Consider the following 27,658-nt stretch of genomic DNA (forward strand, 5'->3'; position numbering starts at 1 on the left):
TCTCGATCTCTTGACCTTGTGATCTGCCTGCCTTGGCCTTCCAAAGTGCTGGGATTACAGGTATGAGCCACTAAACCCAGCCTTTTCCTTGAGAGCTGTTTGTTATACATTTACTGGCACACAACTGCTCATAGGCAGCCATATTTTGGTTATCTCTACTCTAGACACAAATCCATGTAATAATGAGCAATATTATCATAGGGCTTATAAAAAAAAAAAAAAAAAAAGAAATGGCCAGTAATCACTGAAGAAGTTGAGTTCAATTCTGGAAATTTGAAGACGGATGGGACAGTGAGTGAACCTATATTAAATTTTTCCAAACCTAAAGCATAGTTAGTAATTCAACTGAAGAGACATTACTCATGTCTAAATTTCTCTTTTTCTTTTTTTAACCAAGGACTTAAAAGACAGGTAAAGCCTAATGCTTTCTAATATCCCAGATTAGGTGAGCATAACCCAATTAAATGAATACATATTAAAAATCTAAAAAATGGTTTTAGAAGTCTTACAGAACTTATGTTCAAAGGGAAGAGAAAGCCTTAATAACTTCAAGCAAAGAAGCAGTCATGCAACTCAAAAAATTATTTGCATTCAGAAGCTGATATTGTATCTCTCTGAGAAAATAATGGAGAATTTGCCTTGAAAATAATATAGGGCTAGATATGGAACTGTTTGAGCCATAGGGCCAGTATTCAAATACTGGTTTGCACAAATAGTTTGGATTATAATTATTGTTATTGCAATCAATATGAATCAATTATTATTTTATATGTTAGTTTGTGCAAATTATAGCACATACAAATAATATATATTATCTACTTTAAAAATCTGGCTTTTTGAAAAGAGAGAAAAACCTCAATTGAACTTCTCTAAAACCATCCAATTTTTGATATTTTTGCAATGTCATCTTGCTTATGATAAAATAATATTAGCCCACATCTTTTTTTTTTTTTTTCTGACATGGAGTCTCACTGTGTTGCCCAGGCTGGAGTGCAGTGGGATGATTTTGGCTCAGTGCAGCCTCTGCCTCCCGGGTTCCAGCAATTCTCCTGCCTCAGCCTCCTAGGTAGCTGGGATTACCGGTATGCGCCACTATGCCCGGCTAATTTTTGTATTTTTACTAGAGACGGGGTTTCACCATGTTGGCTACACTGGTCTCAAACTCCTGCCCTCAGGTGATCTGCCCGCTTTGGCCTCCAAAGTGCTAGGGTTACAGTCGTGAGCCACTGCACCCAGCCTAGCCCACATCTTAATGACTACAGTGATAATTTTTTTCAATATTAAGTAAACTGGCCAAACACAGTGGCTCACACCTGTAATTCTAGTACTTTGGTAGGCCAAGGCAGGATAATTGCTTAAGGCCAGCAGTTTGAGACCAGCCTGGGCAGCACAGCAAGATCCTGTCTCTATAAAAAATTAATTAATTAAACTTAAAACATTAAAAAAATAAAAACTTAAGGAAGCTAACATATGTTAGGATACACTGAAAACATAGTATGTTATTAAAAGGATGACAATTATGTCACATCATTGTTAAGTGGGCCTAGGACAAACTTTATAGCATCATTCTTACCTCTGTACAAAGCTGCAATGCAATTCTACTTCTGAGCCTCCTAAACACGAAACAGAGTAGTAGAGTGTCAAAGGAAGGACTATTATAAATGAAAAGATGGCATAAAAGATAACTATGGTATTATTATATAAGGACATTAATGAGAAAAAAATTTAGTCATATTCTTCAACCGAGACAGGCAACCTGAAAGAAACTAGAGAATAACACATTTGTTAGAGTTAAGTAGGGCTTTGGACGTTACTTGGTTCAAGCCCACGTTTTACATTTAAGGGCACAGAGACACAGAAGGGTTGAACTCTGGCAGCGTGGGGCCTGCAGTTTGGGTCTTGTGACTTGGATCCCAGGCCTCTTTCCATCCTGCCTTTCACAAAGAAGAAAGCTAAAGCAGCTGAGAAGATATTTTCACAGTAATTCAGGTCAGAATATAAAATCATGGATGGTCCGAGTCGGATCTGCCCAATCCACCCAAGTCATCCTATACCTATACCTTATGAGTACAGCAACGCCGAGGTTTTCACCACCTGTCAATTACTTCTAACTTTCTCTACAACCTCTGAAGCTGTAACAAGCAGAAAAGCTGTCCAACTCTCAGGGGTCAGAAAGCAGGAATCAGGAACTGCCATCACCTAGGCACCACCTTAGTCTTTTATGACACCTAAACCCAACAGGCTGGAACTCTTGGGATTCCATGTTTTGAACCTTTTTCAGTGCTGAGGAGTTTGAGAAGAAAATACTCGGAGAAGTGCCAAGTTTATTAGAGTGAGAGAGTATTACCCTCACATTGCCACCAATAGACATAGATCTCAGAGACACACTGACCTCGCACCATAATTATGGAGAACTTCTAGGTTGGAAGATACCTTAGAAGTCACCGGGCTGACCCTCCCATCTGATGTGTTAACCCCTCTTAAACATCTCCCTCCAGGAGACTGAGGTCAGATTCTGTTTAACATACGGCCATCAGAGAAACTCTGGCCAGCTCTGAATCTGCACCCTGGAGGCGGAGAATGTTTAAGCACTGTAACGCAGGAGAAGGAAAGTTCCTTGGCTCAGGCCCCAATGGTCCCCCGTTTTTTTTTTTTTTTTTTTAAATGATAAAAGGTTCCCAGTGTCCAGTGCAAAGTCCCTCGAAATCCCTCCACCAAGCACAAAGCACAAAAGGAGGCCTGGGCCGAGGGACCGCGTTAGCTGGATTTTGTCCTTGAGCTTTGAGAAGGCCTAGTTCTCTGTCCACAGAAGGCCTCTCTTGCAGGGTTCTGGGGCCAGCCCTTGCCACGAGCAGCTTGTTCTTCAGCTCAGGAAAGTCCTCTCAGAGAAGACTTAGGCTTGCTGTTCCACCAGCTGTAGCTTGGCAGTCTTGACTCGATGAGCTTCCTTCAGGTTCCGCGCACGGACCTCTGGGTTGGAAATGAACTCCACCTGTTGCACAGGAAACCAGCCTCGCTCCCCGTCTGAGAGCCTCACGCCCTCCAGCCAGCCTGTGGGCACAGGGTGAGTGGGAAGAATTACCTGGGAAAGGCTCTCTTGTTTCCCTGGATCACCTTCCTGGAGACTTTTCTGAATCCTCAGGCTGAGTGAACTGGGGATCCTCCAGCATAAACCCAGCCTCCAAATGTCCTAACATGGCGGCCCTGGGTGTGGCCAAGTCTACAGCTGTCCACTCCTGAGCCTTCACCACTGTTAATGTTGCATCATGTCCCTCCCAACATTTATGTTGATGTTCTAATCCTCCGTACCTCAAAATGTGACCTTATGGGGAATGAGGTTGTCACAAATGTAATTAATAAAGTTAAGATGAGGTCATACTGGAGTAAGGTGGCTATTAATCCAGTATAAGTGGTGTCTATATAAAGTAGGAAAACTTGGGCTGGGCGTGGTAGCTCACGCCTGTAATTCCAGCACTTCGGGAGCCCGAGGGGGGTGGATTGCTTGAGGTTAGGAGTTCAAGACCAGCCTGACCAACATGGTGAAACCCCATCTCTACTAAAAACACAAAAATTAGCCAGGTGTGGTGGCTTACGCAGCTACTTGGGAGACTGAGGCAGGAGAAACACTTGAACCCAGGAGGCAGAGGTTGCAGAGGTTGCAGTGAGCCGAGATTGCGCCACTGCACTCCAGCCTGGGCAACAGAGCAAGACTCTGCCTTAAAAAATAAATAAATTAATAATAATAATACATAAAATAAAAAAATAAAGGAGGAGAACTTGGACACAGACACAGGAAGGCAGCCAGCCACAGGAAGACAGAGGCAGAGACTGGAGAGATCCTGCCATAAGCCAAGGAACAGCTGGGGCAACCAGACCAGAAAAGGTATGGAAGGATCCTCCCTAGAGGTTTCAAAAGGCGCATGGCTCTGCCCACACCTTGATTTGGGACTTCTTGCCTCCAGAACTGTGAAAGAATGCATTTCTGTTGCCATAGGCCACCCAGTCCATGGTACTTTGTTACGGCAACTGCGGGAAGTGAACACATTCCCAGCGCTGCCCTGCCTGCAGTGCCTGGCCTGCTGCTCACACGTCCTCCCGCTTACCATCGCTGCTCTGCTGAGTCACCATCACCACGTCGGCTTTCTCCAGTGCCAACTCGTCGTTCTCTCGGGGCTTGTAGGCTCGAAGGCACTGTACCTGGGGGGAGTCTTTGGAAGAGAAGAGTGTGAAGAAAGGTTAGGAGACGCAGGGGATTGGAACACAGACAGGGACTTGCAGGGCGGTGGCGTGGGAGGACTTGAGATAGAGACGGGTTTGGGCTGTTGAAAGTCACAGACAAAAGAGGAAATTTGAAAATGGTTAATAAAGAAATAGACATACCAGAAATGAAATGGACCCAAAATTCCACTTCTCCAGAGGAGACGGGTTGAGAAATACATTGTGACCACCTTTAGTTCCTCATCTCGAATACCTGAGATCCAGCTAATGACCCATCTTCCCTCTGAAACCCTCCCTGACTCTAATCTTCAATGGGTTCTGAACTCTTAAGACTGCTTGTTCATGCCAAGGCATTTATCCCTTATTTAACTGCTACATGGACATGTTTTGCCTCTCCAACTGGATTATAAAATCTGAGTCTGTGTCTTATTGTTCATTTTCTTCCAGGAACCAGATGTGGAACCAAGAAAGACTTAACCAGTGGGGACCCAGGTCTGACCTAAGCAAGAGACTGAATGCCCTGGAGCTTCAGTTTCCTCATCTATCAGTGATCAAGATGGTTATTGATCAAGGTTGATCAGATGACTCTTGAGGACATTCAGGATTTCTCTATTTCTATGTTTTTGAGAACCAGGGGACATGTCCATAGAGCTGAAGCTCAAGAAAACAAGCCTCAGAGAATGCTTCACCTATCAGTATTCCATCGTATGTGGGTTTATGGCTCTTTTATGTTACCACACTGCCTTGATTCTCTTGTAAAACAAACGGAATACTGCATTACTATTTGCTTTCTCAAGATCCTCCCCATTGGCCATTCGCAAGGTCAAAATGAAGGAGGAAGAGTGCTCCTGCCCTCCTCACCCACTGGGGAACTGAAGCCAGCAGATGGAGCACACAGAGAGCAAGTTAGCGGAGCTTAGTTACTACACGGCTTTCCTACTTCATTCCCAGGATTCCTTGTAGTTGTTTGTTCTTTTCAGTCACTAAAGGTCCAGTGTTGAGATCAGATTCTCTGTTTTTAAATTAGGAAATCTTTGCTGGAGGACAACTGTGGGGCTGGCATGAGAGGCATAAGAAGTCCAGTCTTGGTGTGAACGCAGACACATACAGAATATGTGTGCGCCTGCGGCTCCCCATGGGCACCCAGAAGCCTGGGGTAGGTGACCTCAGGTCACCCTCTTAGGAGAAGTGTGGTCAAGACAGATCTGGGGTGCTACCCTCCTGCACACCTCCCACCACCGTCAGGCTTTCTTCCCCTACCCTCACAAGACCTTCAAGCAGCTAAAATCTAGGCGAAGTAATGTCAGCTTAGACTTAAGGGGACAAATGTTTTTAAAAAGAGCAAACTATTGCCCAAGGAAGGGCGTGTATAGGGAAGGGGGACTGCCATGGTGACGAGCAGTTTTAGGCGATATGTTTCAGGCATTTAAGCTCTAGAGGCCAATCTTCCACCCTGACATTTTACAGAATATCAATAAATGGAAGCCTAGAGTTCCCACCCAGTCCTTTAAACCCCTGTATCCAAAGGTGACATCTGACCCTGCTTGCTTTTCTCTCCCTCTTAGACCCTCACTCACCGTAACACTCCAGGAGGTCCAACTCTTCTCTTGGCATGGCCAAGGCTGAGATCCACCGAAGCTTTTCACTTCTGAGAAAACAAAGCAGGGTCATAGCGTCAACTGTGGGGGTGTAGCAGGAGGGCCAAGGATGGGGATGGCAAAAGACTGTGGGAAGGACTTATTAGTTCCACGACTTCTACCACAAAACTATATAGGACTCCTTTTGGTTGGAAACATGGCACAATCTTGAACTATATGTGAATGTGTCTTGTCACACTTTACTTTTCCTCTTCTCTTTCCAGAATTATCCTCCTTACGGCTTCTCATATCTTCCAAGTTGGGGCATAAAGTCTGTTAGTCATAAAGTCTATAGATTTTCTGTTTTGGAAATTGTGCTAAGTGAAGCGTCCATCTCAGTTTAGAGTCCCTCCACCATTTTGCATGATTCTTGATACTCCCTTGCCTATCTCCCTCCAACCAAATATCTCAGAGATGAGCATTGTTTCATAATAATAATTAGATCAGGGAGATATGTCTATTTTATTTGTTGTTGTTGCATAGTGTAATACAAGCCTAAGTTTGTAATCATTTGAAGGTTTTTACATTCTCTTTGCCTCTGCGCTCAGTTGTGCCTAGGTAACTGAGCCCAGACACTATTACTGTTCCAGAACACCGTTCAAAGCAGCAAACCAACAACATGCATCTGCATCTGATTATTTGACTTATGTGCTATTTCGCACACAAACTCCTATACTAGTCCTTCTGTTCAATAAATGAGAACAGGTGTTGTCGGTCCCACTCTGAAGTATCTTCCAAGGGACAAAACTGAAAAAGTGTCTACAACATAGGGATCCTCAAACACTTAGATATGTCAAACTTTTAAACGACTGTTCATATATCTTTTATAATAGGAATAACAGCTACAGGCTTTTATATGTTCATGATTGCAGGCACTGTGTTCCAGATTTTATAGGTCCTATTAATACTCTCAAAAGTGTATGTCTGTGTGAATGCATTTTATTTTATTATTATTGAAAACAGGAGCAAATAAGCATTCTCAACACTATGGATCTCTGGTCAACAGAGGACTGGGTTGGAAGATGGGAGCACAGAAAGCGAAAGTCACCCGGCACTTGTCTTATTCACATCTGTGCGCACCAGCTGGGGCATAGAAGGGCTTCTGCCTCAGGCATGGAGGCAGGTGCCCACAGATATCAGTATTCCAATCCCTTGCTCACTGCATACCAGTCCTTCTCCTTTCTGATACCACACAGACCTGGTCCTTCTTGAGTAAAGAGTGTAAAATAGATGCTAGGCCTCGGTGGTGACTTTGTACCCTCTCCCACCGCAATCTCCTGCAAGTTATCCATTAGTTCCAGGCGTTTGGATTTCTCTATGGTGGTCCCCAGTCCAGAATGGGTTAAACGAGGCCGTGGCTGTTTTCTGGACACATTTTCTGTCTTGGTGCCACTTCTTTTCTAGGCTGCCCATCTTCCCCCATCCCCAACTCCTCTGCCCAGCCCCGTCTCACTGAGTCTCCGTGCTGAAGAGGAACTCGGCCTGGGCGCCCTGAGTGCTCTGCCGCAGAAAGAGTCGGAACAGGTTTTTGTGAGGTCCATGTAGCTTCATTTCACACTTCTCCCCCCGAATGGAGGAGAAGGGAGCATGGTCAAATACCAGGAATCGGCTACCCCTGCAAAATACAAATCCTTTCAACCTGATTCTAGAGTTTCCATACTTCACCTACCCTCATAACCTTGGATTCAAAATTCCTGCATCTGCAGCCTGCAAATTCCCATAAAAACCACAAGATGGTCCTAACTTGCTCCCAAGATGGTAGCTCCAGGGTCCTCAGGGCTTTGTCACTAGTCTGGCAAACCACACACCTAGTGCAATAGATACATTACCACTTTAAAGAGGTGAAGAGGTAGAATTAATATACATTTCCCAAGAACCTTAAGACCAGAGACTTAAGATCTGGAATTAGCTAAGTATCTCTAGAATAGTAGGTTGAGCCTAGTCCAAAGAAGCCACAAATAGACTGATATGAGAACGTGCTAAGCTAATTTGCTACATTTTGCTCTGTGTCTATAACACAGTACATGTCCTGCCATGTGGTCTCATGACATAGTTTGATGGGATCCCCTTTTTGCTTTGGGCTTGTTTTTCTCTTCTCTAGGCTATGACCTGGGCTCTATGGGTTAAGCCATTGACAAGGGCTCTTCTAGGAACATGACCTGTCTCTCTCCCTTTCCGACCTCCTCTTGCCTCATCCCCTTCCTCTCTTGTGCCCTGGCCTGCCACTCCAGTCACTGACTCTCGGGGCCGAGACAGCAGCAGACAGTCATTGAAGAGGTGAAGGTGGACTGGACGTGTGTTCAGCTTCCTTCGCAGCCCTGGGGAAACACTGAACTCCAAGGCTGTCAGCTCCCCACTCTTCACCAGCCAGCGTGACTGAGAAATGAGCGGGAATATCTACAGGGCAGAGGAAGAGAGAGAAGGCAGTGTCACATATGGGAGAAGCATGAGGTTTGCTCCTGGTCCCACCCTCCTCCCCATGACACTTCCATGCAAATTCCACCTCGAACAAGCATCTCTTCCACATCTGCCTTCTGGCTCATAACCCATCACTTAGATTCTCTTTCTCTCTGAACCTTCTAACTACCACTGTCTACTGGTGTGTGGATCCCATGGTTGTATGCTCAGGCAAACAGAAGATGCCTATGGTCCCACTCAGGATAGTGAGTGTGTGGGACAGCTCTGCCCTAGAAGCCTGAACCGAAGGAGGGATGGAAGAGTCCAATCAGGGTATGTGATGGAACAAGTCAGTGAACACTGTATGTGTCTTAGAGGTTAAAATATCAGAGGCAGGTCTGGTATCAATTCCATTTTTTATTATACCAGAGATATGTGAGCAGTTGGAATCAAACGTGGGGGTGAGAAGAAGAACCAGGTGGGGCGTCTTGGAGCTGGAATTTGGTTATAGATGAGGGTGTGGTCTATGCTTAGTATGTGAATAAGGGATTTTCTTTCTTTTTCAGGAGTGTAAAGATAGTATCTGTTCTAACCACGGGCGTGGTGGCTCACGCCTATAATCCCAGCACTTTGGAAGGCAGAGGTGGGTGGATCACTTGAGGCCACGAGTTGGAGATCAGCTTGTCCACTATGGTGAAACCCCATCTCTACTAAAAATACAAAAATCAGCCAGACATGGTAGTGCAGACCTGGAATCCCAGCTACTCGGGAGGCCGAGGCATGAGAATCGCTTGAACCTTGGAGGTGGAGGTTGCAGTGAGCCGATCGCACCCCTGCACTCTAGCCTGGAGCGACAGAGTGAGACTCTGTCAAAAAAAAAAAAAAAAAAAGAAAAAAAAAAAGATGATATCTGTTCTAAGTTGGAATTCGAATGTGGAATGTCTATTTTAGATTTGTATTTCAATGAAGGATGTTGGTCCTAAATTTGGATCCAATCTTATGTAGGTTTGATTAGACTAGAAAGAGATTTGATAAAGTAATAAATGACTCAAGCACCAAAACATTGTTTTATAAAGGCTCATCCTGAAAAGTTCTCTCTTATCTGCCCATTTCTCAAATGCACCCCCTTGTCCTCAGGTAACCACTATTCCTTTTTTTCTTATTCTCCTTCCAGAGTTTCCGTATGTACACACAAGCAGATACCTGTATGTATTTGTATCCTCCCACTTTTATACCAAAGGTGATATAATACACACACTTTTCTTTACCTTCTCTTTTCACTTAGCAATATGTCTTGGAGACCGAAGTAGGCCTCCCAGAAATAGGACAGAACAGAAGTTGGGCAGAAATGAGGGGAGGGGCTGGGGATAATGTGAGCAATGTGGTTCCAGGTTAGGGGTCATCTGCAGGACATGTTGAGGGAGTTCATGGGCAGGGATGGCGTGCATGGGACCGACTCACTTTGCACTCAAACTCAATCTTCTGGCTCAGGTAGATTAGCTCCTCTGTCTGTCGCATACTCTGGACATTGTTATTGCAGTCCCGGATCAGCTAGGGGTGCATAGAGTGAGGAAAGGGGAAGGGCACCGTGTTAGAGGCTTTGACCTTTGAGTCCCCTGCAAGCAATCTGGAAATAGGTTATGACAGCCTCGGTCATTTCTCCCAGGCTGGAATTGGGCAGGCAGTATCAAGCACAAGTCCTGGGCAACTTTGCATGACCCGGAAGAACATTCTTGGACTGAGTAAAAATGAGATTGAATGTGGGGGCGATGGTGGAGAGGGCACAGTCCCTTGATGTGGAGCGTGCTCAGCGTGGGACAGGTGGCCGTGGGGTGTGTATGTTTGGAAGTTTGGTGGATGCAGGGAGGTGGCTGAGCTCTCCCAACAGGGTCCCACCTCCCATGCTCCCTGGAGTCACGGGCCTAGGCGGGGAAGACCTCTCTGGGAAGAACACACAGAGGGTCGGAGGGTCAGATTGGAGGTGGTGGCTGCCTACCTGCTCCAGGGCATGGTGCGCCTTCGTGGCCTCTGCCTCCTCCGAGGAGCCAGGCTGTGTTCTCTTCAGAATGTTCTATTGAACAGACAGTGGGCAGGAGTGATAGGGGAAGAAGAAACGGGAAACAGGAAGAAATGATTGGGGGCTGGTGAATGGAGAAGCCCAGGGACCCCATTTCAGCAGCAAACATTTCTAAGCAACCAGGCAGTGGGCAGCAGGGAGACAGGATGTGGAGATCTGGCAGAAGAATGGTTGGTCCTTTGTTATGGGTCTTCCTGAGGGCATCCCTTTGAGTTAAGGGGAGAGGATCAAGGTAGCATCTGCCCTACCTGGAGCAGCAGTTTGAGGCGGGTGATGCGTTGGAAGGGCAGAATCAGAAAGGACTTGAGGGAAAGGCGCTGGCAGACGGGGTCGCTCTCCAGCTTCTCCAAGACCTCTCGGAAATTGCTGTTGCTATTCCTGCATGGAAAGCGAGCCTTAGGGGAGGGGGGATGTGGGGACCAATGGGGATGCAGTGAAGGTGCGGGGAAGGGAGCTCAGTGGAATATCTGTGGGTTGGGAAAGAGCAGTGGGAGCTGATGTACAGGGCGCTCAGATGTGATGGTTGGGGGAACCAACACGGAGGGCGGGATGGGGAAGTGTGCTCTTGGGATAGCCCGCTGGGCTGGGGACTGGTGCATGGTCACTGCAGGCCTACATGGGGATTGAATGGAGGATGAGTCTCACATCAGGCTCTGGAAGGTGCGTTCCTGATAGGTCTGGTTGGTGACATAAGGCAGGTAGACCCGGCGGAAGTCTGGGGCATGGTTCAGGACTACATCACATACTTGGAAGGAGAAGATATTGTTCTCAAAGTTCTCTTCCAGGTCTGAAAGGAACCTGTACAGGATTTAAACAAGTCTCATGAGACTTCTGGGCCTCAGTTAAGCAGTTGACTGGCCCCTGATGTACACTGAGCTGGTGACTTCTTCACTCCATTAGCCAATAACTTCTATTGACTCTCCTTTGCTCTGTGCACCTTGCTATGCACTAGAATTCTCTCCAAAACTGTCCTGAGTTTGAGCCTAATTTAACACTTGTATTCTAATATTCCATTTCTCATTCTTCTTTTGACCCTGTTCAGGTTTTCTGATCTTTAGATGGTTTTTCCACCTCATCTTCAATGTAGTGCATGACCACAGTCATCCAAAACCTCAACCCAGGAAGCATTGCTCATTTACTTCTCCGTTAATGGATCTATCCACCCACAGGCCCTCTCCTCTTCTTGCTATTCTTTTTCCTACAGCCATCAGGAATCATGGAAGAAACTGAGGCCCAATTTCATCCCATCTCATAAGAAAATGAGAGGGTTTCTAACAGGGGAAAAAAACAGTGGAACATTTAAAGCCTCACAACAGCGAGGCTGAGTGAGTGGGATTTGAGAGAAGGGGGGTCTCACGTGGCGCTGACGTCTCGCACATCCTGTAAACGAGAGAAGAGCCATTGGTGCTCCTGGTTGGAAAGTGTGGCCCGGAGTGAGGTTGAAAGTTGGAAATGATCCACAGCTATGTTTAGACTGCGCAGATAGGAGGCCTCTGACACGATCAGCTCAAATTTGACCTAGGAGGTTGGAGATGAGGAAGATTAACTAAGAATTTTATTTACCCCCTGGAATATGCCAGCCACTGTGTAATGTTTTAGGGGTAGAGCGGTGGGCAAGATCCTTTTATGGTTCACAGTCACACCAGAACCTTAGTTGATCTGCGGGGAGAGGGGAAGAGCATTTGAGTAGGATTTAATCTAGGGTTGAAGCACAGGTACAGTCCTTCAAAGGTGTAAGAAAACTGTGCTTTCCAGAAATCTAAATAACACAAAAACAAGAACAAAAAATGAATAACAAAATCAGATGAATATGTTAATTTGCTTCACTAGGGTAACTGTGTTACTATTTATATGTATCCCATAACATCATGTTGTATATCTTGAATATACACAATAAAATCTATATTAAAAAAACTAAGTAGACTGGGCGCAGTGGCTCACACCTGTAATCCTAACACTTTGGGAGGCTGAGGTCGGTGCATCGCTTGAGTCCGGGAGTTCAGGACCAGGCTGAGCGACATAGAGAGACCCTGTCTCTACAAAAAATACCAAAATTAGCCGGGTATGGTGGCGTGCACCTGTAGTCCCAGCGATTTGAGAGGCTGAGGCGGAAGGATTGCTTGTGCCTGGGAGGTGAGGTTACAGTGAGCCAAGATCGCGCCCCTGCACTTCAGCCCGGGAGACAGAGTGAGACCCCGTCTCAAAACAAACAAACAAACTAAACTAAATTGAGCATTTTTTGAACCAAGTGTATAGCAGTAGTGGCAACAGATGAAGTTGCAGCAGTTGAGGAGGGCTTAAGGATAATGTAAACAATGTAAAATTGTTTGGACTTAAGACAATGGGACAATGAAAATAGGCTTTACATAGGAGAATAACTTAACCAGATTTGTTTTTTATAAAGTTATTTTTTTTTTTTGAGATGAAGTCTCGTTCTGTCACCCAGACTGCAGTGCAGTGACATGATCTCAACCCACTGCAACCTCCGTGTCCCAGGTTCAAGCGATTCTCCTGCCCCAGCTTCCTGAGTAGCTGGGATGACAGGTGTGCACCTCCATGCCCAGCTAATTTTTGTATTTTTAGTAGAGACGGGGTTTCACCATATTGGCCAGGCTGGTCTCGAGCTCCTGACCTCAGTTGATCCACCCTTCTTGGCTTCCCAAAGTGCTGGGATTAGAGGTGTGAGCCGTTGCGCCCAGCCTGTTTTTTATAAAGTTATTTCTAAGCAGAATGAGAATAAAAGATGAAAAGAAGCAAGAGCCATGTTAAGAAACTGTTGTAATAATTCCACATGAGAGATGAAGGCCTGAATAGCCATGGAGCTGAAGAGAAGTATATTAATTTTATAATTATTTATGAAGTAGAATTGGAAGGGTTGGATTATTTGCTAGAAATGGAGCCTTAAAGAGAAGGACGGTTCAAAGCTAATGTTTTGTACTCAAGCAAAAGCTTTATGAGTCGGGCACCTGAGTGAATGATAGAGTAATTTACTGAGCCAGAGAACTTTGAAAAAGGCATAGATTTAGGGGATGAAGGTGATGAGCTCAGTTTGAGGTTTGAGGACAGATGAGGAGCAGGAGACAGAAGGAGGATATCTGAGAACAAGATGGCGCAGCTGTGGTTGAATGCATGCCCAGCATGTGAGAACTTGTCTGGAGGTTCCAGCAAGGTGCGCCATGACTCATGACCATGCCTCTAGCTTGGATGAAAAGCATGAGGCCTCAAGAGAGATGCCTGGATAGAAAAGATAAAGGAGACACACACACCCTGGTGATGACTTGGATGACCAATGACACAGCCAGATGACCCTCCCATACAACAACCCTGAACAGGGACACTGAGGGCTCATTTGCATTCTTGCTCTAACATTCACTACACGACTGACTGTGGGTGGCTCATTTAACCTCTCTGAATCTCACTTTTCTTGTCCTTTTATGTGGATATAGTGACCCCCATCTCACTGTGGAAGATGCGACAGTCAAAAGAAATGGAGTCTGTGAAAGCACTTTGTGGACCCCAGAGGGGCTACTTTGTAAAATGAATTATGTGTGTTTCAGAGAGAGAAATGTAAAGCCCTTTCTTCTCACAAACATGAGACCAGGGCTGGAACAGGAGCCCCGACGGACTTCCCAGTATGCTGGAGTTGGTAAAAGAGAGCTAGAACTCGTGTCATCTCCCATTGTTTGGTCAACAAATATGGGGAAGATCAGTTATTTTCTAAATAGCTTCTCTGTACTTAAAAATTTGCAGCCAGAACAGGGCTCTCAAGTCTGAACTTTGCAAAGTCTGAAAATGTATTCTGTCTCTGACTCGGTAAAAGCATTGTCTATCCATAAGTCCTCCTGGCCCAAATTTTACTCCTCCCTGCCTCTGAAAGGCAGAGAGTATGGCACTAATATTTATCAAACTATACATCAAACATTATTGCTAAATTAGATATGCATTATTTCATTTAAACCATTCGGCAACCCTGAAAGGTAGGCGTTATTATCCTCAATTTGCAAGTGAGGAAACTGAGATTTAGTGAAGTTATAAGGCTGCCTAAGTTAGTAAATGGTGAAGTCATGTTTCAAACCTAGGTCTGGCTTACTTAAAATGAAAAGTCAACAATTTTTGAGAAATTACTATGTACCAGGCATTCATGCTTCTTGATTCTTGCGGTTAACTGTTTGTATCTCAGTTTTACAAATGAGGAAACCGACGCTTAGAAAGATCACGTCGTTTGGCCAAAGGTAAATTGGAAATATTAAAGTGGGCTCTGCGGCTGGGCTCAGTGGCTCATGCCTGTAATTCCAGCACTTTGGGAGGCCGAAGCAGGAGTATTACTTCAGCCCAGGAGCTCGAGACAACTGGGCAACATAATGAGACCCCATCTTTACAAAAAAAATTAAAAAATCAGCTAGGCATAGTGGCACATACCAGTAGTCCTAGCTACTTGGGAGGCTGAGGCACGAGGATTGCTCAAGCCCAGGAGGTTGAGGCTGCAGTGAACAATGATTATACCACTGTATTCCAGCCTGAGTGATAGAGCAAGACCCTGTCTCTAATAAATTAATAATTTTTTTTTAAAAAAAGTGGGTTTCATATCCAGGTCATTTCTTCCAGAACCTAATTTCTTAAACATTATTCTATTCCATTGTTCCATATGGTCTTTATAGGAAGAAAGATTTTATCTCATATTTCAGACAAATTATTAAGAGGCACTCTCCATGTAAAACTTACTAATGGTAATAGCTTAGAATCAGGCAAACAGCCTCTAGTTCAGTCTTGCTGTTGGGAGTAACAACCAAGCAGGGACTGACGCTCATTCTAAGGCCCCTGTTAGATTGATGGACCACAGGACAGCTGCAAGGGGCCCTCTTCAAGGGACCCAACAAAGAGCCCCTGAATGTGCCTTGGCTAAAGAGGAAAACTGTAGTGTAGCCTGAAACCCTGGTTGAAAAGGGAAGCTTTCCTCTACCCTGAAACAGCAGTGATGGTGGGATTAACTCCACATTCCTCCACACAAATTCAGAGGCAATGGCCACCCTGTATAGCCCAGACCAACAGCAGGTAGGAGTAAGTGGCCTATGGCATGAGGAGGTGAGGATAAAAGGGGAGGTGGTGAAAAGCACAAAACAATTCAGCTTCTTCAGAACGGACATGACCCACAGCTGTGGCATGTACACGCGCCTGTGTGGTGGGGACAGCCGACTCTTCGTGGCAGTGGTGAGCAGGAGAGAAGGATGCTAGCACACGAGACCTTGTCATCTTTTCTATAGCCCCCTCCCCACCGTGGCCTGCCCAGTACCTCTTGCAGCTTTTGGTCTTCGTGAGTCATGGAGAGCAGCACGGTGCTGTTGCGCACCACGGGGATTTCCTGCCAGAGGGAGCCGCTGGAGGCCACGGAGAGCCGCTTCAGGTACGACTCGGACGAGACCAGGGCCTTCCGAGGCTGCCGTGGAGAGCTAGGCCCGGGTGTCTCAGGTAGGCTCTCCAGCCTCTGCTGGCTCTGGATCTCCTTATTCAGGACAACATCACTATACTCCTGGTAAAGCAGCTGGGCTGCAGGGCAAAGCAGCATGGGAAGGAAGAGAAGCAGGAAGAAGGGACGTGAGTGGAGGTGGGGAAACAGATCTTCTGCAATGCCTTCTCGCTAGGGACATCCCTACCCCACTGCTGACAGTCACAAGCCCCTCTCCAGTGCTGGGCAGAATGCCCACCTGGGTCTATAGTTCCATGTCAAGGTACTCACAGGAGTTGATGAGCTTGGAGCAGCGTCTTGAAAAGCCTCCCATGACCTCCTTTGGTTTTTTCTCCCTGTGGAGTAAAGAAGGGCTCTGGGGTACCTACTGGCCATTAGACACAGAGAACCCTGGTGACTGTGGGGGACAAAGTCTCTAACCTCTGGGATGTGTGCTGGGATGTCAAGACCAAATCCCCCGGAGAGGCAGAGTTGCAGCTTGACCCACTTGGGCTAACATGGAGCTTTTTTTGGGTTTCGTTCATGGCCATAGGGCTTGGGAGGATGGATGACTTGTAGGCTCAGCTGACCGAATGAGGTAGATAAAGACAATCTCCCTACCCTGGTATCCCGGCATCTCTCTCTTCTCCTCCTTCCACCCGGAAGAAACAGGAATGAGCCATTCAGGGTCTCAGAACCCTTATCAACGGAAATTCTCATGAGGGGATCTCAGTATCCCAAGTAAAGAGAGTACATGTGGCTGTTAGGGGAGAGGGTGACTCACCGAAAAACAACAGTGTCTGAGGGTGCCAGATGTTTCTCCATGGCTGGACCTCTTGAATCTAAAAGTGGAAATGCGGAAGATAACTGAGATTTCAGAGGGATAGAGACAGCCAAAGAAGGTAAGACCTAGAGCAGGAGATGTAGGGGTCCAGAAGGGAAAATGGGCTCTATTGGGAAACTGGGAGGGAAGAAAGTGGCAAAGCAGAGAGTGTGAAGGAGACCAGTACCAGCAACGTCCCCAGCCACGGGTCAGGATGGGACTGGGACAAGTACAGGAGGCCTTTTCTACCACCCAGGAGGAGGGCAAGCTGGGGACTGTAACTGAAGAGTAGAGGGGAGTCCAAAACAACCTTGGGACATCCAAAGAAGGTGCTGGTTGAGAGAGAGACAGGGAGATAGAGGGGAAGAAGGAAGAGCATCCCAAGGAGCTTGGAGGGCATTTCGGGGCTCTGTGTTGAGGTTAGGCACACGTGTGAGTGAAGCCAGCAGAGGGAATGTTAGGAACCCTGAGGACAGAAGATGGGATAAGGTGGGAAGAGCCTGGTCTGATGTGTCACTGTGGTCCTGGTCCTTGCTCACCTGAAGAGCCCTCAGGCAAGATGGAAGGTCTGCGCAGGCCCTGCCGGCTCCAGCCCTTGTGCTTGCTGGCCCCCTCACTAGGAGCCACAGCCTGTCCACTGCTGTCCCCTGGTGGCCTCCCTGAGTCCCGCCTGTGGGGCCAGCTGGACGCCTTCTCCAGGTGCAGATGGCTGGGTTTTTCTGGCTGCCTTGCTTGGCTCACAGATGACCTCCCTGGACCACTGGTTCCTTGCTGAGGGGTTGTCCTTCTCAAAGGTTCTCTTGCAGGGACCTCAGGATGTTCTGAGACTCCTGCTTCATCCTTAGGGGTGGATCCCTGGAGCTCCGGAGTCCAGGGAGTGGTAGGGGAAGAGGGGCATAGGAAGTTTGTCATGTTGCTGAAAGCCATGCCAGGGGACACTTCGCTCTTACTCCTGCTGGTGGAAGTGAAAGACTCTGTTGATCTACCTGTGGCCGGGGGCCAGGAGGTGCGTCCAGCAGAGGTGGGGATGGGGACTGTCCAGTCTTGACCAGCAGGTCTTGTTTTAGCATGACCCCCTGAGTTCATATGTCCTCCCCGAGTGCTCCTGCTCCTTCCCCTGGACTTTGGGGGTAATGGAGGTGGTTCGGTGGGAGGGTCTATGATGGGTAGCGGGGGTAGAGGCCTGTAGATCCTTGGGATACCAGGAGCAGAAATGGGAGAAAGGTGGGGCTGCGGCAAATCAGGGGTAGGGGGTAGCGGCTTGTTGTATCTCCACCTGGGGGTGACCTGAGCATGGTGGAAGCTGTCTGGGGTAGATGGCAGAGGCCGGTGCTGCCTGGCCACAGTGGGGTCAGAGGCTTGGGGAAGTGGGCCTTTATGGGGGGTATATGGCCCTGAACCTAGGGCCAATGGAGGAGGGTGGCTATGCTGCTTCAGTGTGGGAACCACCACACGAGGATGGCCATCTCTCTCCACCACGGACGGATGGGCGTCCCTCCTCTCTGGGGGAGGAGGGGGCAGAGGTTCATGGATCCTCACATCCATGGAGACAAAGGATGGGGAAGAACCATAGGCGGGAGACTCTGCGGCAAAGGCTGGATTATGTGGGGAGCCCCAGGGCTGGCTGCTGGGAGGACTGCTGGGCCTCTCTAGATTGGAGATGGATCCTTGAGAGTCCTGCTTCGGAGTGGATAAGGCAGTAGGGGATTCTGAAACGGTGCTGCAGTTCCTACCACTATTTCTGTCCCTTCTTGGGGTCACAGAGCTGTAGATGGCAGGTTTGGGGGGCCTCTGGGGCAGCTCTGAGTGGGAGTGGAAAAGCAACATTCCCACCAGGTCTGGAGTCTGCTCTGTCCTGTGAGAACCGGGGAAGGAGTCACTCCGTAAGTACTGGACGGTGCCTGTGGAATTGGCTGGGGGCCTGGGAGGGCTGGCCCCGGCAGAGGGGAAGCCATGGAGGGTAGCCGGGCACATCTCCGAAGTCCCCTGGGGAGATGGGTCATCCATTGAGAGAGGGGCACTGGCAGTCTCTGAAGCATGTGCAGCACAAGAGATTTCCCTCCTGGGAAAGGCACCTGGGGGCCTGGCAGATACCGAGGCAGGTGTGATGGGGGAGGCTTCAGCAGGACTGGGAGGAGCTGAATCTGGTGTCCCTGGAGGAGTCACAGATGCACTGGCAAAGACTGCCTTAGTCCCTTGGCTGGACACTGTTCCCTTCCTCAGCCTGGATCCCTCTTGCTGGCTGTTTTGAGCTATTTCCTTATCAGGTGACTCCTCAGTCGAAAAGGAGCCCAATAGAGAAATGGGCTGGTGAGAGCATCTGATGGGCTCTAGTGAGGGAGACAGAGCTGCAGGGGACAGTTCCTCAGCCCTGGACTCTGTCTGAGTCCTGGGAATCTGAGTCACGAGATATGAGGCACCTGGAAACACGTCACAGTGAGGAGAGTCCTCCGGGGCTACCAGAGCGGGCATCGAAGGCCCATGATGCTCATTCTCCTCTTCCCTGCTCCTCACTCCTCCCACTGCCCCCAGCCTGCCCCCATCCCAACTCCCTGGCTCTTTCTCCTCCTGCCCGCTGACTGGCACCCCTTTCTCCTTTAGACCATGATCTTCTTGCTTTCCAGTTACTTCCTCTGACTTTCCCACAAAGCTTTGACTCTTCTCATCCTGAGAGTCCACCCTATTCTCTTCCGGCATCTGCAGCTCCCTCTTTCTCCCTTCTCCCTGTTCTGGACCTCCCTGACCCTGAGCCCTCCTCTCCACATCCTCCTGCTCCCACTCACCATCATTCAGACCCTCTGGTTCCCCAGTGAGCCTCGCTCTTTCTCCTTGTCTCCCAAGCATCACATCATCTTGTACCTGTTCCTGTTTTTGCTTCTGTTCTCCCTTTTCTCGATTAACCTGCTCTATCATCTGTTCCTCCCCCAACAGCCCATCAGCACAAACATCCTCCCCCAGAGTTCCTTCCCCTGCAAATCCTGCTTCCTGCTGCCCCTGCTCCTCCAGAACTTGGACCTCCTGGGGATGCAAGAGCCCTCGACTTTCCTGCAGCTCCTCGGATGGCAGCTCTTCCCCCTGCCTGATAGTCCCACTCTCAGAGCCTTCACTCTGGTTGGTCTCTGTAGGATGCTCTTCGCAGGGAGAATAAAATCTGGTCTGACCAGAGGTATCTGAAGAGGTTTCCTCTTCTTCTTCTGCCTGTCCAGATCCCAGTGCCAAAGAAGTAAGTCCTGGCCAAAATTCTACCTCCTCTTCTTCGCTTCCCAGGTCACTGGAAAATGAGGCCATGTCTAGATGATCACTCTGAATGGGGCAGGCCCAGAGCTCTGGGGAAGCTACAGTCCTTGCTTGTCGGCCTGCCAGGCTCTGGGGTGCTGCCTCCCAGTGTTCCGGAGTGTCACAGGTCTCAGCCACAAAGCTTTCCTGATTGGGCTCCACATCTGCAGAACCTTCCTTGGGAAAAGAGGGCATCGTCTCACCCGCATAGTCACACACATCCCTTAACTCTCTCTGCTGGGTTGCTGAGAGTCTGTGTTCCTCTCTCCATTTATAGGATGGGTCCTCATCTTCTTGAGCTTCAAGCCCCAAGGCAGACACCTGGCTGCTCCTCATGGGAGCCTCAGGGATAATGCTGAGTTCCACTATGGCAGGGATGGGAGGAGAGGCTCCATGCTGGGCCTCCTCAGCCTCCATCAGGGCTGAGTCCTAAGGAGGAATCAAAGACAAAGGTTTCTAATAACTCCGCTTTTACCTATCAGAGGAAGAGACCGTAAAAAAGAAGAGTGATGCATTTATTTGGTTCCATTTAGGGTCAGTCTTTGAGACAACAGGTTCTCAACAAAATAAGCAATAGGCTCTATAAAACTTGTCATTGATGTATTTATTTCATAAATATTTTCCTAGCGACCCTGTTAAGTGTGGGGCATTCAGTAGTGAATGAGATAAAGATCTTGTCGTCATGGAGCCTGTGGTCTCGTGAGGGAAACAGGTCATAATGAACAATTAAATTATAGCAGAGGACCATTGGCAGAGAGTGCCAAGCAGCTCCTCGTTGTCAGTTCTCTCTAGACTCCATTATGTCATCTTCTGTCTCTCCCTGTCTACTCTTCGGACACTAGGAGTGACTCAGCCTCATATAACTCCCAGACACAGCACAGGACACGCCCCAGATCTATTGGGCCAGAGAAGCAGTGTCAGGAGGGGGTCTTCCTCGTAAGCTGTGGACATCAGTTAAAATAGGCCAGGCTATGACAGCCAAAGTGCGAGGTGCTATGGTTTCATCTTCTTTAGAGAGGGCTTGGAGTTGACTCATCTTTCTATTTTCCATAGTGTCTACTACAGCATTGTAACTAACCAACAGTTTTGTTTCCATTCTAGAGGCAGCTGCTGTAAAGCGGGATGATAACCGTCTTACCGGATTAGTGTTGAACTAGACAGGTTACCACCTTCAAGGAGGACCACAGAAGGGCGACTTCTGCATCACCTTACTCTCCCCTTGGCCTCAGTATCCATACGAACTCTTCTCATGAATTCTTTTGACCTTCCTGTCTTTGGATTTCAACCTTCCTGCCTTTCCTCTCACTTCCAGCAGAACACCTCATCTCCTATTTTGCAAAGAAAATAGAAACTGATGGAACTGGGTTTCTCTCACCTCAGTTTCTAGCGATCCAAAGCAACCTGTATTTCCACTCTTTCTGTCTTCCGCCCTCAGTCAGGAAAAGATGCATCTCTCCTTTCCATGCTCTGTCACTTCTAGCCTGCTTCTCCAGGAGCCCTGTGCACTCATACTTTCAACATACCTGCTGAACAACCCCTGGGGTATGGAAGCATTCCCACATTCTTCTCATCTTTCAAATGACTAGAAGGAGTTGCTCTTATCTGCTGTCTTCATACTCTCACATCTCACGTGCCTCCAACCCAGCTTTGATAAGCAGCATTCTGTCAATATTCCCTACAATCTACATGTTGTTAATTCCAAAGAAGACCCTACGGATCTTCATTTTGGGTAGTTCTTGTCAGTATTTGACACTACTGAGGTTAGAAATATTCTCTTGTTACTTGTAGTATTACATTTTCCTGGTTTGACCCCTTTAGTTTCCCCCGATTTTTTTTTTTTTTTTTTTTTTTGAGACAGAGTCTCGCTTTGTCACCCAGGCTGGAGTGCAGTGGCGCAATCTCAGCTCACTGCAACCTCCACCTCCCGGGTTCAAGTGATTCTCCTGCCTCAGCCTCCCGAGTAGCTGAGACTATAGGCGTGTGCCACCACACCCAGCTAATTTTTGTATTTTTAGTAGAGATGGGGTTTCACCATTTTGGCCAGGATGGTCTCGATCTCCTGACCTCATGATCCGCCTGCCTCGGCCTCCCAAAGTGTTGTGATTACAGGTGTGAGCCACCACACCCGGCTTCCCCTGATCTTTTAACTAGGTTAAACTGTACCTCTCTTTGTAGCACTTTGCAACTATAATTCAGTTACTTTTCCTTTGTAGCATTTATACAATTATAATTATATAATGATATGTGTATTTTGATTTACCCTCTATTGCAACCAATAGATGGTAAATTTTATGAGATTAAGAACTATGACTTGCTCAGTGATCCATACTTAGCCTAATACTGGCCTAAATTAAGTGTTTAATAAATATTTTTCACATAAAGAATAAAATTCAGGCCAGAATAAAATGTGATCCTTTTACTTCAATGGAAAATGCCCACCTTTTCCTAAAATAATGATTAACAGTTTACACAGAACTTTAAACATTTAGAGCTGTATACACACCAAATTAATTTTTCTTATTTTTCATTCTGAAACACTAAGGTTTTCCTCATACATGTCACTAAAAATATGACATTTCATTCATAAAAATAATGAAACACTTCTTTAAATATGTATATGCCATATATCTAAGAGTCATCATATAAGATGGGTACCATTATTCTGCCCATTTTACACATGAGAAACTGAGTTTCCCAATGCACTTTATATATATAATCCTGACACTTTGGGAGGCTGAGACAGGTCAATTGCTTGAATCTAGGAGTTTGAGACCAGCCTGGAAAACATGGTGAAACCCTGTCTCTACAAAAAATACAAAAATTAGTGGAGCATAGTGGCACATGTCTGTAGTCCCAGCTACTCAGGGGCTGAGATGGGAAGATCCCTTGAGCCCAGGAGGCAGAGGGTACAGTGACCCAAGATTACATCACTGCACTCCAGTCTGGGTGACAGAGTGAGACCCTATCTCTAAATAAATAATTAAATAAATACATAAAAATAAAATAAAATAAAATAAAATTCTTGTTTCCCTCCTGGCCCAGATTCCCCATATCTAATCAATCACCATGTGCTATTTACCTCATCTGCTAAATATCCCTTAAGACTGTCCAGTTCTGTCCCATCCGTCTCCACTGGTGCATGCTGCTACTGCCTCGTCCGGCCACTGCACCCGGCCACAGCTTGGGCACTGGCCTCCACTCATTTTGTGCTATTCCAATCCGTTCTCCATACAGTACCTAAGTGAGCTTCAAAAGCACCACTTCTAGCTTAGATTCTTCTGTAACCTCTGAATGCTCTTGAGATGAAATCTAAATCTTCAGCATGGGCTACACACCCTGCATAACCTGGCTCTGCCTTCTTCTCCAGCAGCCTATTCACCTGTCACCATCTGTCCCTGCCCCCATCCCCCCCTCTCTCACTGGCTTTCAGTGTCTTTAGCTCACTTCTCTCTCTGTCTCTCACCTGTAGGCCTTTGCAGACACTGCTCCTCTGCCTGGAATCCTCTTTTGCAACAGATAATCCTTTGCTTCTCCTCAAACACACCTTGCACTTGTCATGCCATATTTAATGTCTGTTTTCCAGGCTAGATCATGAGCACCATGAAGGCACAAACACTGCCATATAACCCCCTCTGCCTGAAGCTTAGTTGGTCCTCAACAAAGATGTATTGCATGAATGAATGGTGGAAGAATATAGACTGAAAAGAGTATGGCTCAGTGTTTGGTTGTACCTCTTTGGTATCTTTGCTGGTTTTACGACAATTGTAGAAACCATTTAATTTATTTGAACATCTAATTTCTTATCTTTAAAAAACTCCTTCACAGTTCTAGTAAAGATTAAATAACATAAAAATGTACACTGTTATCTTTAAGGGTCATAGAAATGGTGGCTATCGTAAATACTGTTGATCTGAGAGAGAGAGAATAAGTGTAAGAGAGAAGCATAGGATTCATAAAGCCGGAAGGACCTTCAGAGACACACAGAAACTTTGCTCAATTTACAGATGAAGAAACTAAAGGTCAAAGACCCTAGACCCTTGCTCAAATCTCCTAAGCGAATGGTATGAGCAAACCTGAAGCAACGTCGCTTAAGTCTACTGTAAGCACTTAGAGTTTCCACTGAAAGAAAGCTGGCAGGGCATCGGTCCAGAGAAGACCCCAGAATTCTATGGACCCAATGCTGCACCTGACCCTGCACCTTTCTTGTCTGGTCCAGGCTTAAACTGAAAACTCACCTGCTCAGAATACTGTCCTGCTGAGCCACTATGTACACACACACAGACACACACACACACACACACACACACACACACACACACACACACACACACACACTGAGCCATCCTTACAATCTCTTGCAATAGAGACTGACATAACCAAACAGGCAGGTCCCCAGCACACTGCAGAGTAGTATGTGACAAGATTCTGGCCATCCCAGAGACACAGATACCATCTATATGGGGCAAAGAGGTATTCCTGACATAATTGAACACAGGCAGAAGGACTTTTATGTCCTTTTCCAGTTAATTGACACCATGTGCGACTGGCTCCCTATGTCTAGCCCTTAAGTACAAAATAGTATAATCCCTATGGGTGATTCTGTGATGTGGCCCTATTCTCTCAACCACACATCGGATAATATACTTGCTCACTGTAAGACACTTTCTGAAACTTGGCTCCTTCCTGCCTAAGGAGACCATGGGACTAAACCTGTGGTCTCTCCTCACCTACATCTGTATGGTTCAGGCCCTCTCCTCCATATACACCATCACGTCCTCAAAACAAGTAGCCTCTAAATATGTGTGTTTCTGCCATATCTAGGGTATATCTATAAATACCATGTGCTACCTGGACATTTTCTGTTCCAATCTAGTGGCACCATGCATGCCTGCCTCTGCAAACCCATTGACACTGTTTCCAACTGTCTTTTTTCATTTGGAAATATCAGTGGTCACCTGCTCAGCCACCAGTTACCGCAAAGGGAGAACATACCCCACGTTCCCTATACTTGATCCTATCTCAGTGATCCTGTTGCAATCAGGCATGACAAAGCTAAAATGTGACGAAGTGAAAGGAAATCTGTAAATCATGGTCTTACTCACGTAAAGGCATCAGGAGAGAGTTTTTCTGCAATGCTCATTATGTTAGAGTGCAAACATCCTCACCTCCTTCTCCACCGAGGGTGAATAATCACCATTTATCTGCGTACTGGCACAGCCAGGGCATGGGATCATGGGGATATGGCCTTCCTTCAGACCACAGACATTTCGCATCCACATAACCTCACCCACGTGTGACTTCGTGAGAGGCAAAGCTTCAAGTCATCCCTTTAACACAATGTATGACAGAGCTCACTATCTTCCCTAGAGCCCCCCCCCCCCAACACCTTAGGTCTTGTCTATTTCTAGTCACTAGAAACAACACTGTATTTCAAGGATACAACCCCTCCCCAATCAAACTGCCAATTCTTTGAACTGAGGCTCAGTGCCATATATATTTTTGAGGACCATGCTTCCTGGATTTTCTAGCAACGTCGATTTCAAATATTCTGACCTACAAACCACTAAAATAATATTGAGGTTAAAATAAGATCACCACATAGATATATAACCTTATTCACTGTTTGATATCACTGCCCTCGACACTACAAAGATATCAAAATAGGGGTAGCTTTCTGGACCACTGACTACTACAACGTGTGTTCTGTCCACTGTAGGAAAGTCCCACCATGCCAGTGAAAGCCGTAATAAACATTTATCTATTCCCTAATGTCTGAAAATGTCACACCAACTGCCTTATAGACCAGATGGTTTATATAAGAACATTATTAGTATCAATGCTGACTTACACTCCACAATCTCATCTGTGGCCCTGGTGGCATCCACACAGATAATATTAGTGTAAGTGACATGTTTGTGTATTAACATAGACCTTGAGGGTGACTTTGTTCCAGTCTACCTTGCAGGCACTATAAGCCATCAGCTCCTGCTTACTCCACAGACACTGTGAGTGACCCAGTCCCTATCTACACCAGAACTGTTGGTCGCCTGTTTGAGTCTACACCACTGACACTTGAGTACTGCTGCTCCTGTTGAACCCAAGACCCTATGAGTGACACCATTCCTGTCCATACCACATAGCGACTGATCTCGCCAGACACCACAAATGACGTATTCCTGTCTATCCCACAGACACCACACGTAATGTGGCCAAAGAACCTCAGACAGACCGCGTTAAAGGCGGCGATACATTCTCAGGACCTCTGATACATGAAGACTCTTCTCTCTATTGAGAATCGCTATATTCTGTTGATGAGAGGGATTCTTTTACACTCCTCCTGATTTCGCTCTCCTCCCCAGTAGGACCATGACATACATTCCTCCTGCACAGCTGTCTCATGCAGAACTGACACACCCTCATCCCATCTTCCCAGCTCCTCAGGACTCCTTCGCTAGCCATGGCTTCAGTTTTAGGCCCACAGATTGGTTCACAAATGACACCTATTTTGCTAAGGCCTATACCAGGAGCTTCTTCATGCTCCAAGTGTGGATAAAACAGGACGTCTGAGACTAGAGGCCACATCGGGAGCTTTTGAGCTGGGAGCTGGGATCTCTGGATTAGGTCCAAGAGGCAAGGCGAGACAGTGGAGTGCAGTGGGGGAGCAAGCCAGGAAGGAAGCTCGAAAGGAAAACCACCCTCTCTGGTCTGTTTGACACACCCTTCTCTCTCAACCAGACAAGAGTCCTGGCCAGAGTCCACTTCTAGGTAGACAGGAGGGCAAATCTGTCTTTGGAACCCAAGATCCAGGAAGGGAAGAAAGGGACTGAGATCTGGAAATGACGTAGTATCACAATTGGCTCTCCTCGGGCAGTCTGGCCGGAAGGCAACTGCAAAAGATGCTCAGGGGTTCTAGAGCGCTGAGTCCCCATTCTAGCACCCCCACCCCTACCTCAGCCCGCAGCTCTAAATAACTTCTTTCCACCTCGCTAAGCATGCAATGTTGTGATTCACATCAAGCTTTAGGAGGCTCCCCATATGTAGGGAACTGGGGTGAGGGGCAGGGCAGGAGTCACTGTTCCAGGTTACACAGCTTTGGATAACACGGAGAGAAGCTACACATAGACTCACACAGTATGCAAATACCTATGGAGATAAATAAGGAAAGGCCCCGGCCTGGTGAAGGAAAAGGAGCCGATAAAACCTCTCCAGGTAAGGAACAGCCTAGAAAGGGAATCTCAGTTATTCCTTCTAATACGGCTTAGTTTACCCCAGGGCGCCGACTTTGAAGAAAGGGCCCTGATTATTGGCCCGGGGAACGTCTGGGGGCAGGCTGCCTACTTCCTAGGCGGGACCCGACCGGAAGCAAACTTTTAGGCAACATTTCCTTCAGTTCCTCTCCTCTTCCCCACCAGGGTGCTCAGCCACACACCCCGAGCCCTGCCTGCAGGCCCAGCCCCCCCATTTCCGGAGCCTGCGCCCCGGACCCAGCGGGGGCTGATCCCTGGGGAAGGCCTGGCTTCCTCTTCCTTCCTGGCCCTGCCCCACCTCCGCCGGGCTCCACGGCCGCCGGGAGCCCAGGGCCGAGACGGGAAGAGGGCACCCACCTGGTCGGTGTCACATGCTGCTTCGGCCCCAGCGTCCCCTCCAGGTCCCGGCGCCGGCCGCAGTCCCCGGCGCCGTCCCCAGCGCAGGCCCGGCCGCCCCACCCGCGGCCCGCCCCTGGCCGCCCGACGGGAGGGAGGGATCGGGTTCTCCTAGGAAGTTTCAGGTGAGGAAACAGGGACACA

The 27,658-nt window shown here is 47.4% G+C and overlaps 2 protein-coding genes across 3 annotated transcripts in view; one reads left to right on the forward strand and one right to left on the reverse strand.

The window, feature by feature from the left end:
- Window positions 1-210: 210 nt before the first annotated feature.
- LOC105474826 (Rho guanine nucleotide exchange factor 5) lies at window positions 211-27,575 on the reverse strand. Of its 2 annotated transcripts, XR_011621881.1 has the most exons (16): window positions 27,476-27,575; window positions 17,135-20,300; window positions 16,557-16,614; window positions 16,064-16,128; window positions 15,620-15,873; window positions 11,687-11,847; window positions 10,975-11,127; window positions 10,578-10,707; window positions 10,249-10,323; window positions 9,714-9,803; window positions 8,095-8,252; window positions 7,309-7,470; window positions 5,796-5,866; window positions 4,104-4,208; window positions 1,574-3,051; window positions 226-265 (listed from the first exon to the last, which is right to left on the reverse strand). XR_011621881.1 is itself a non-coding variant. In XM_011729638.2 (15 exons), the coding sequence occupies exons 2-15, from the start codon at window positions 20,286-20,288 to the stop codon at window positions 2,894-2,896; spliced, it is 4,794 nt and encodes a 1,597-aa protein (XP_011727940.2). In that variant the 5' UTR covers window positions 20,289-20,300; window positions 27,476-27,575; the 3' UTR covers window positions 211-2,893. The 2 variants fall into 2 exon arrangements, 1 of the variants encoding a protein (XP_011727940.2); XM_011729638.2 differs by having other exon boundaries at window positions 211-3,051.
- Window positions 26,238-27,658, forward strand: part of LOC112425398 (nif-specific regulatory protein-like) — a 119,694-nt gene continuing 118,273 nt past the window's right edge. The window contains exons 1-2 of the mRNA XM_071094119.1: window positions 26,238-26,414; window positions 27,284-27,639. Of these exons, the coding sequence (XP_070950220.1) occupies window positions 26,238-26,414; window positions 27,284-27,639 (533 nt within the window). The remainder of the gene's footprint in view (window positions 26,415-27,283; window positions 27,640-27,658) is intronic.

This window comes from Macaca nemestrina, chromosome 4 (genome assembly GCF_043159975.1).
Source record: "Macaca nemestrina isolate mMacNem1 chromosome 4, mMacNem.hap1, whole genome shotgun sequence".
In the NCBI taxonomy this organism is placed as follows: domain Eukaryota; kingdom Metazoa; phylum Chordata; class Mammalia; order Primates; family Cercopithecidae; genus Macaca; species Macaca nemestrina.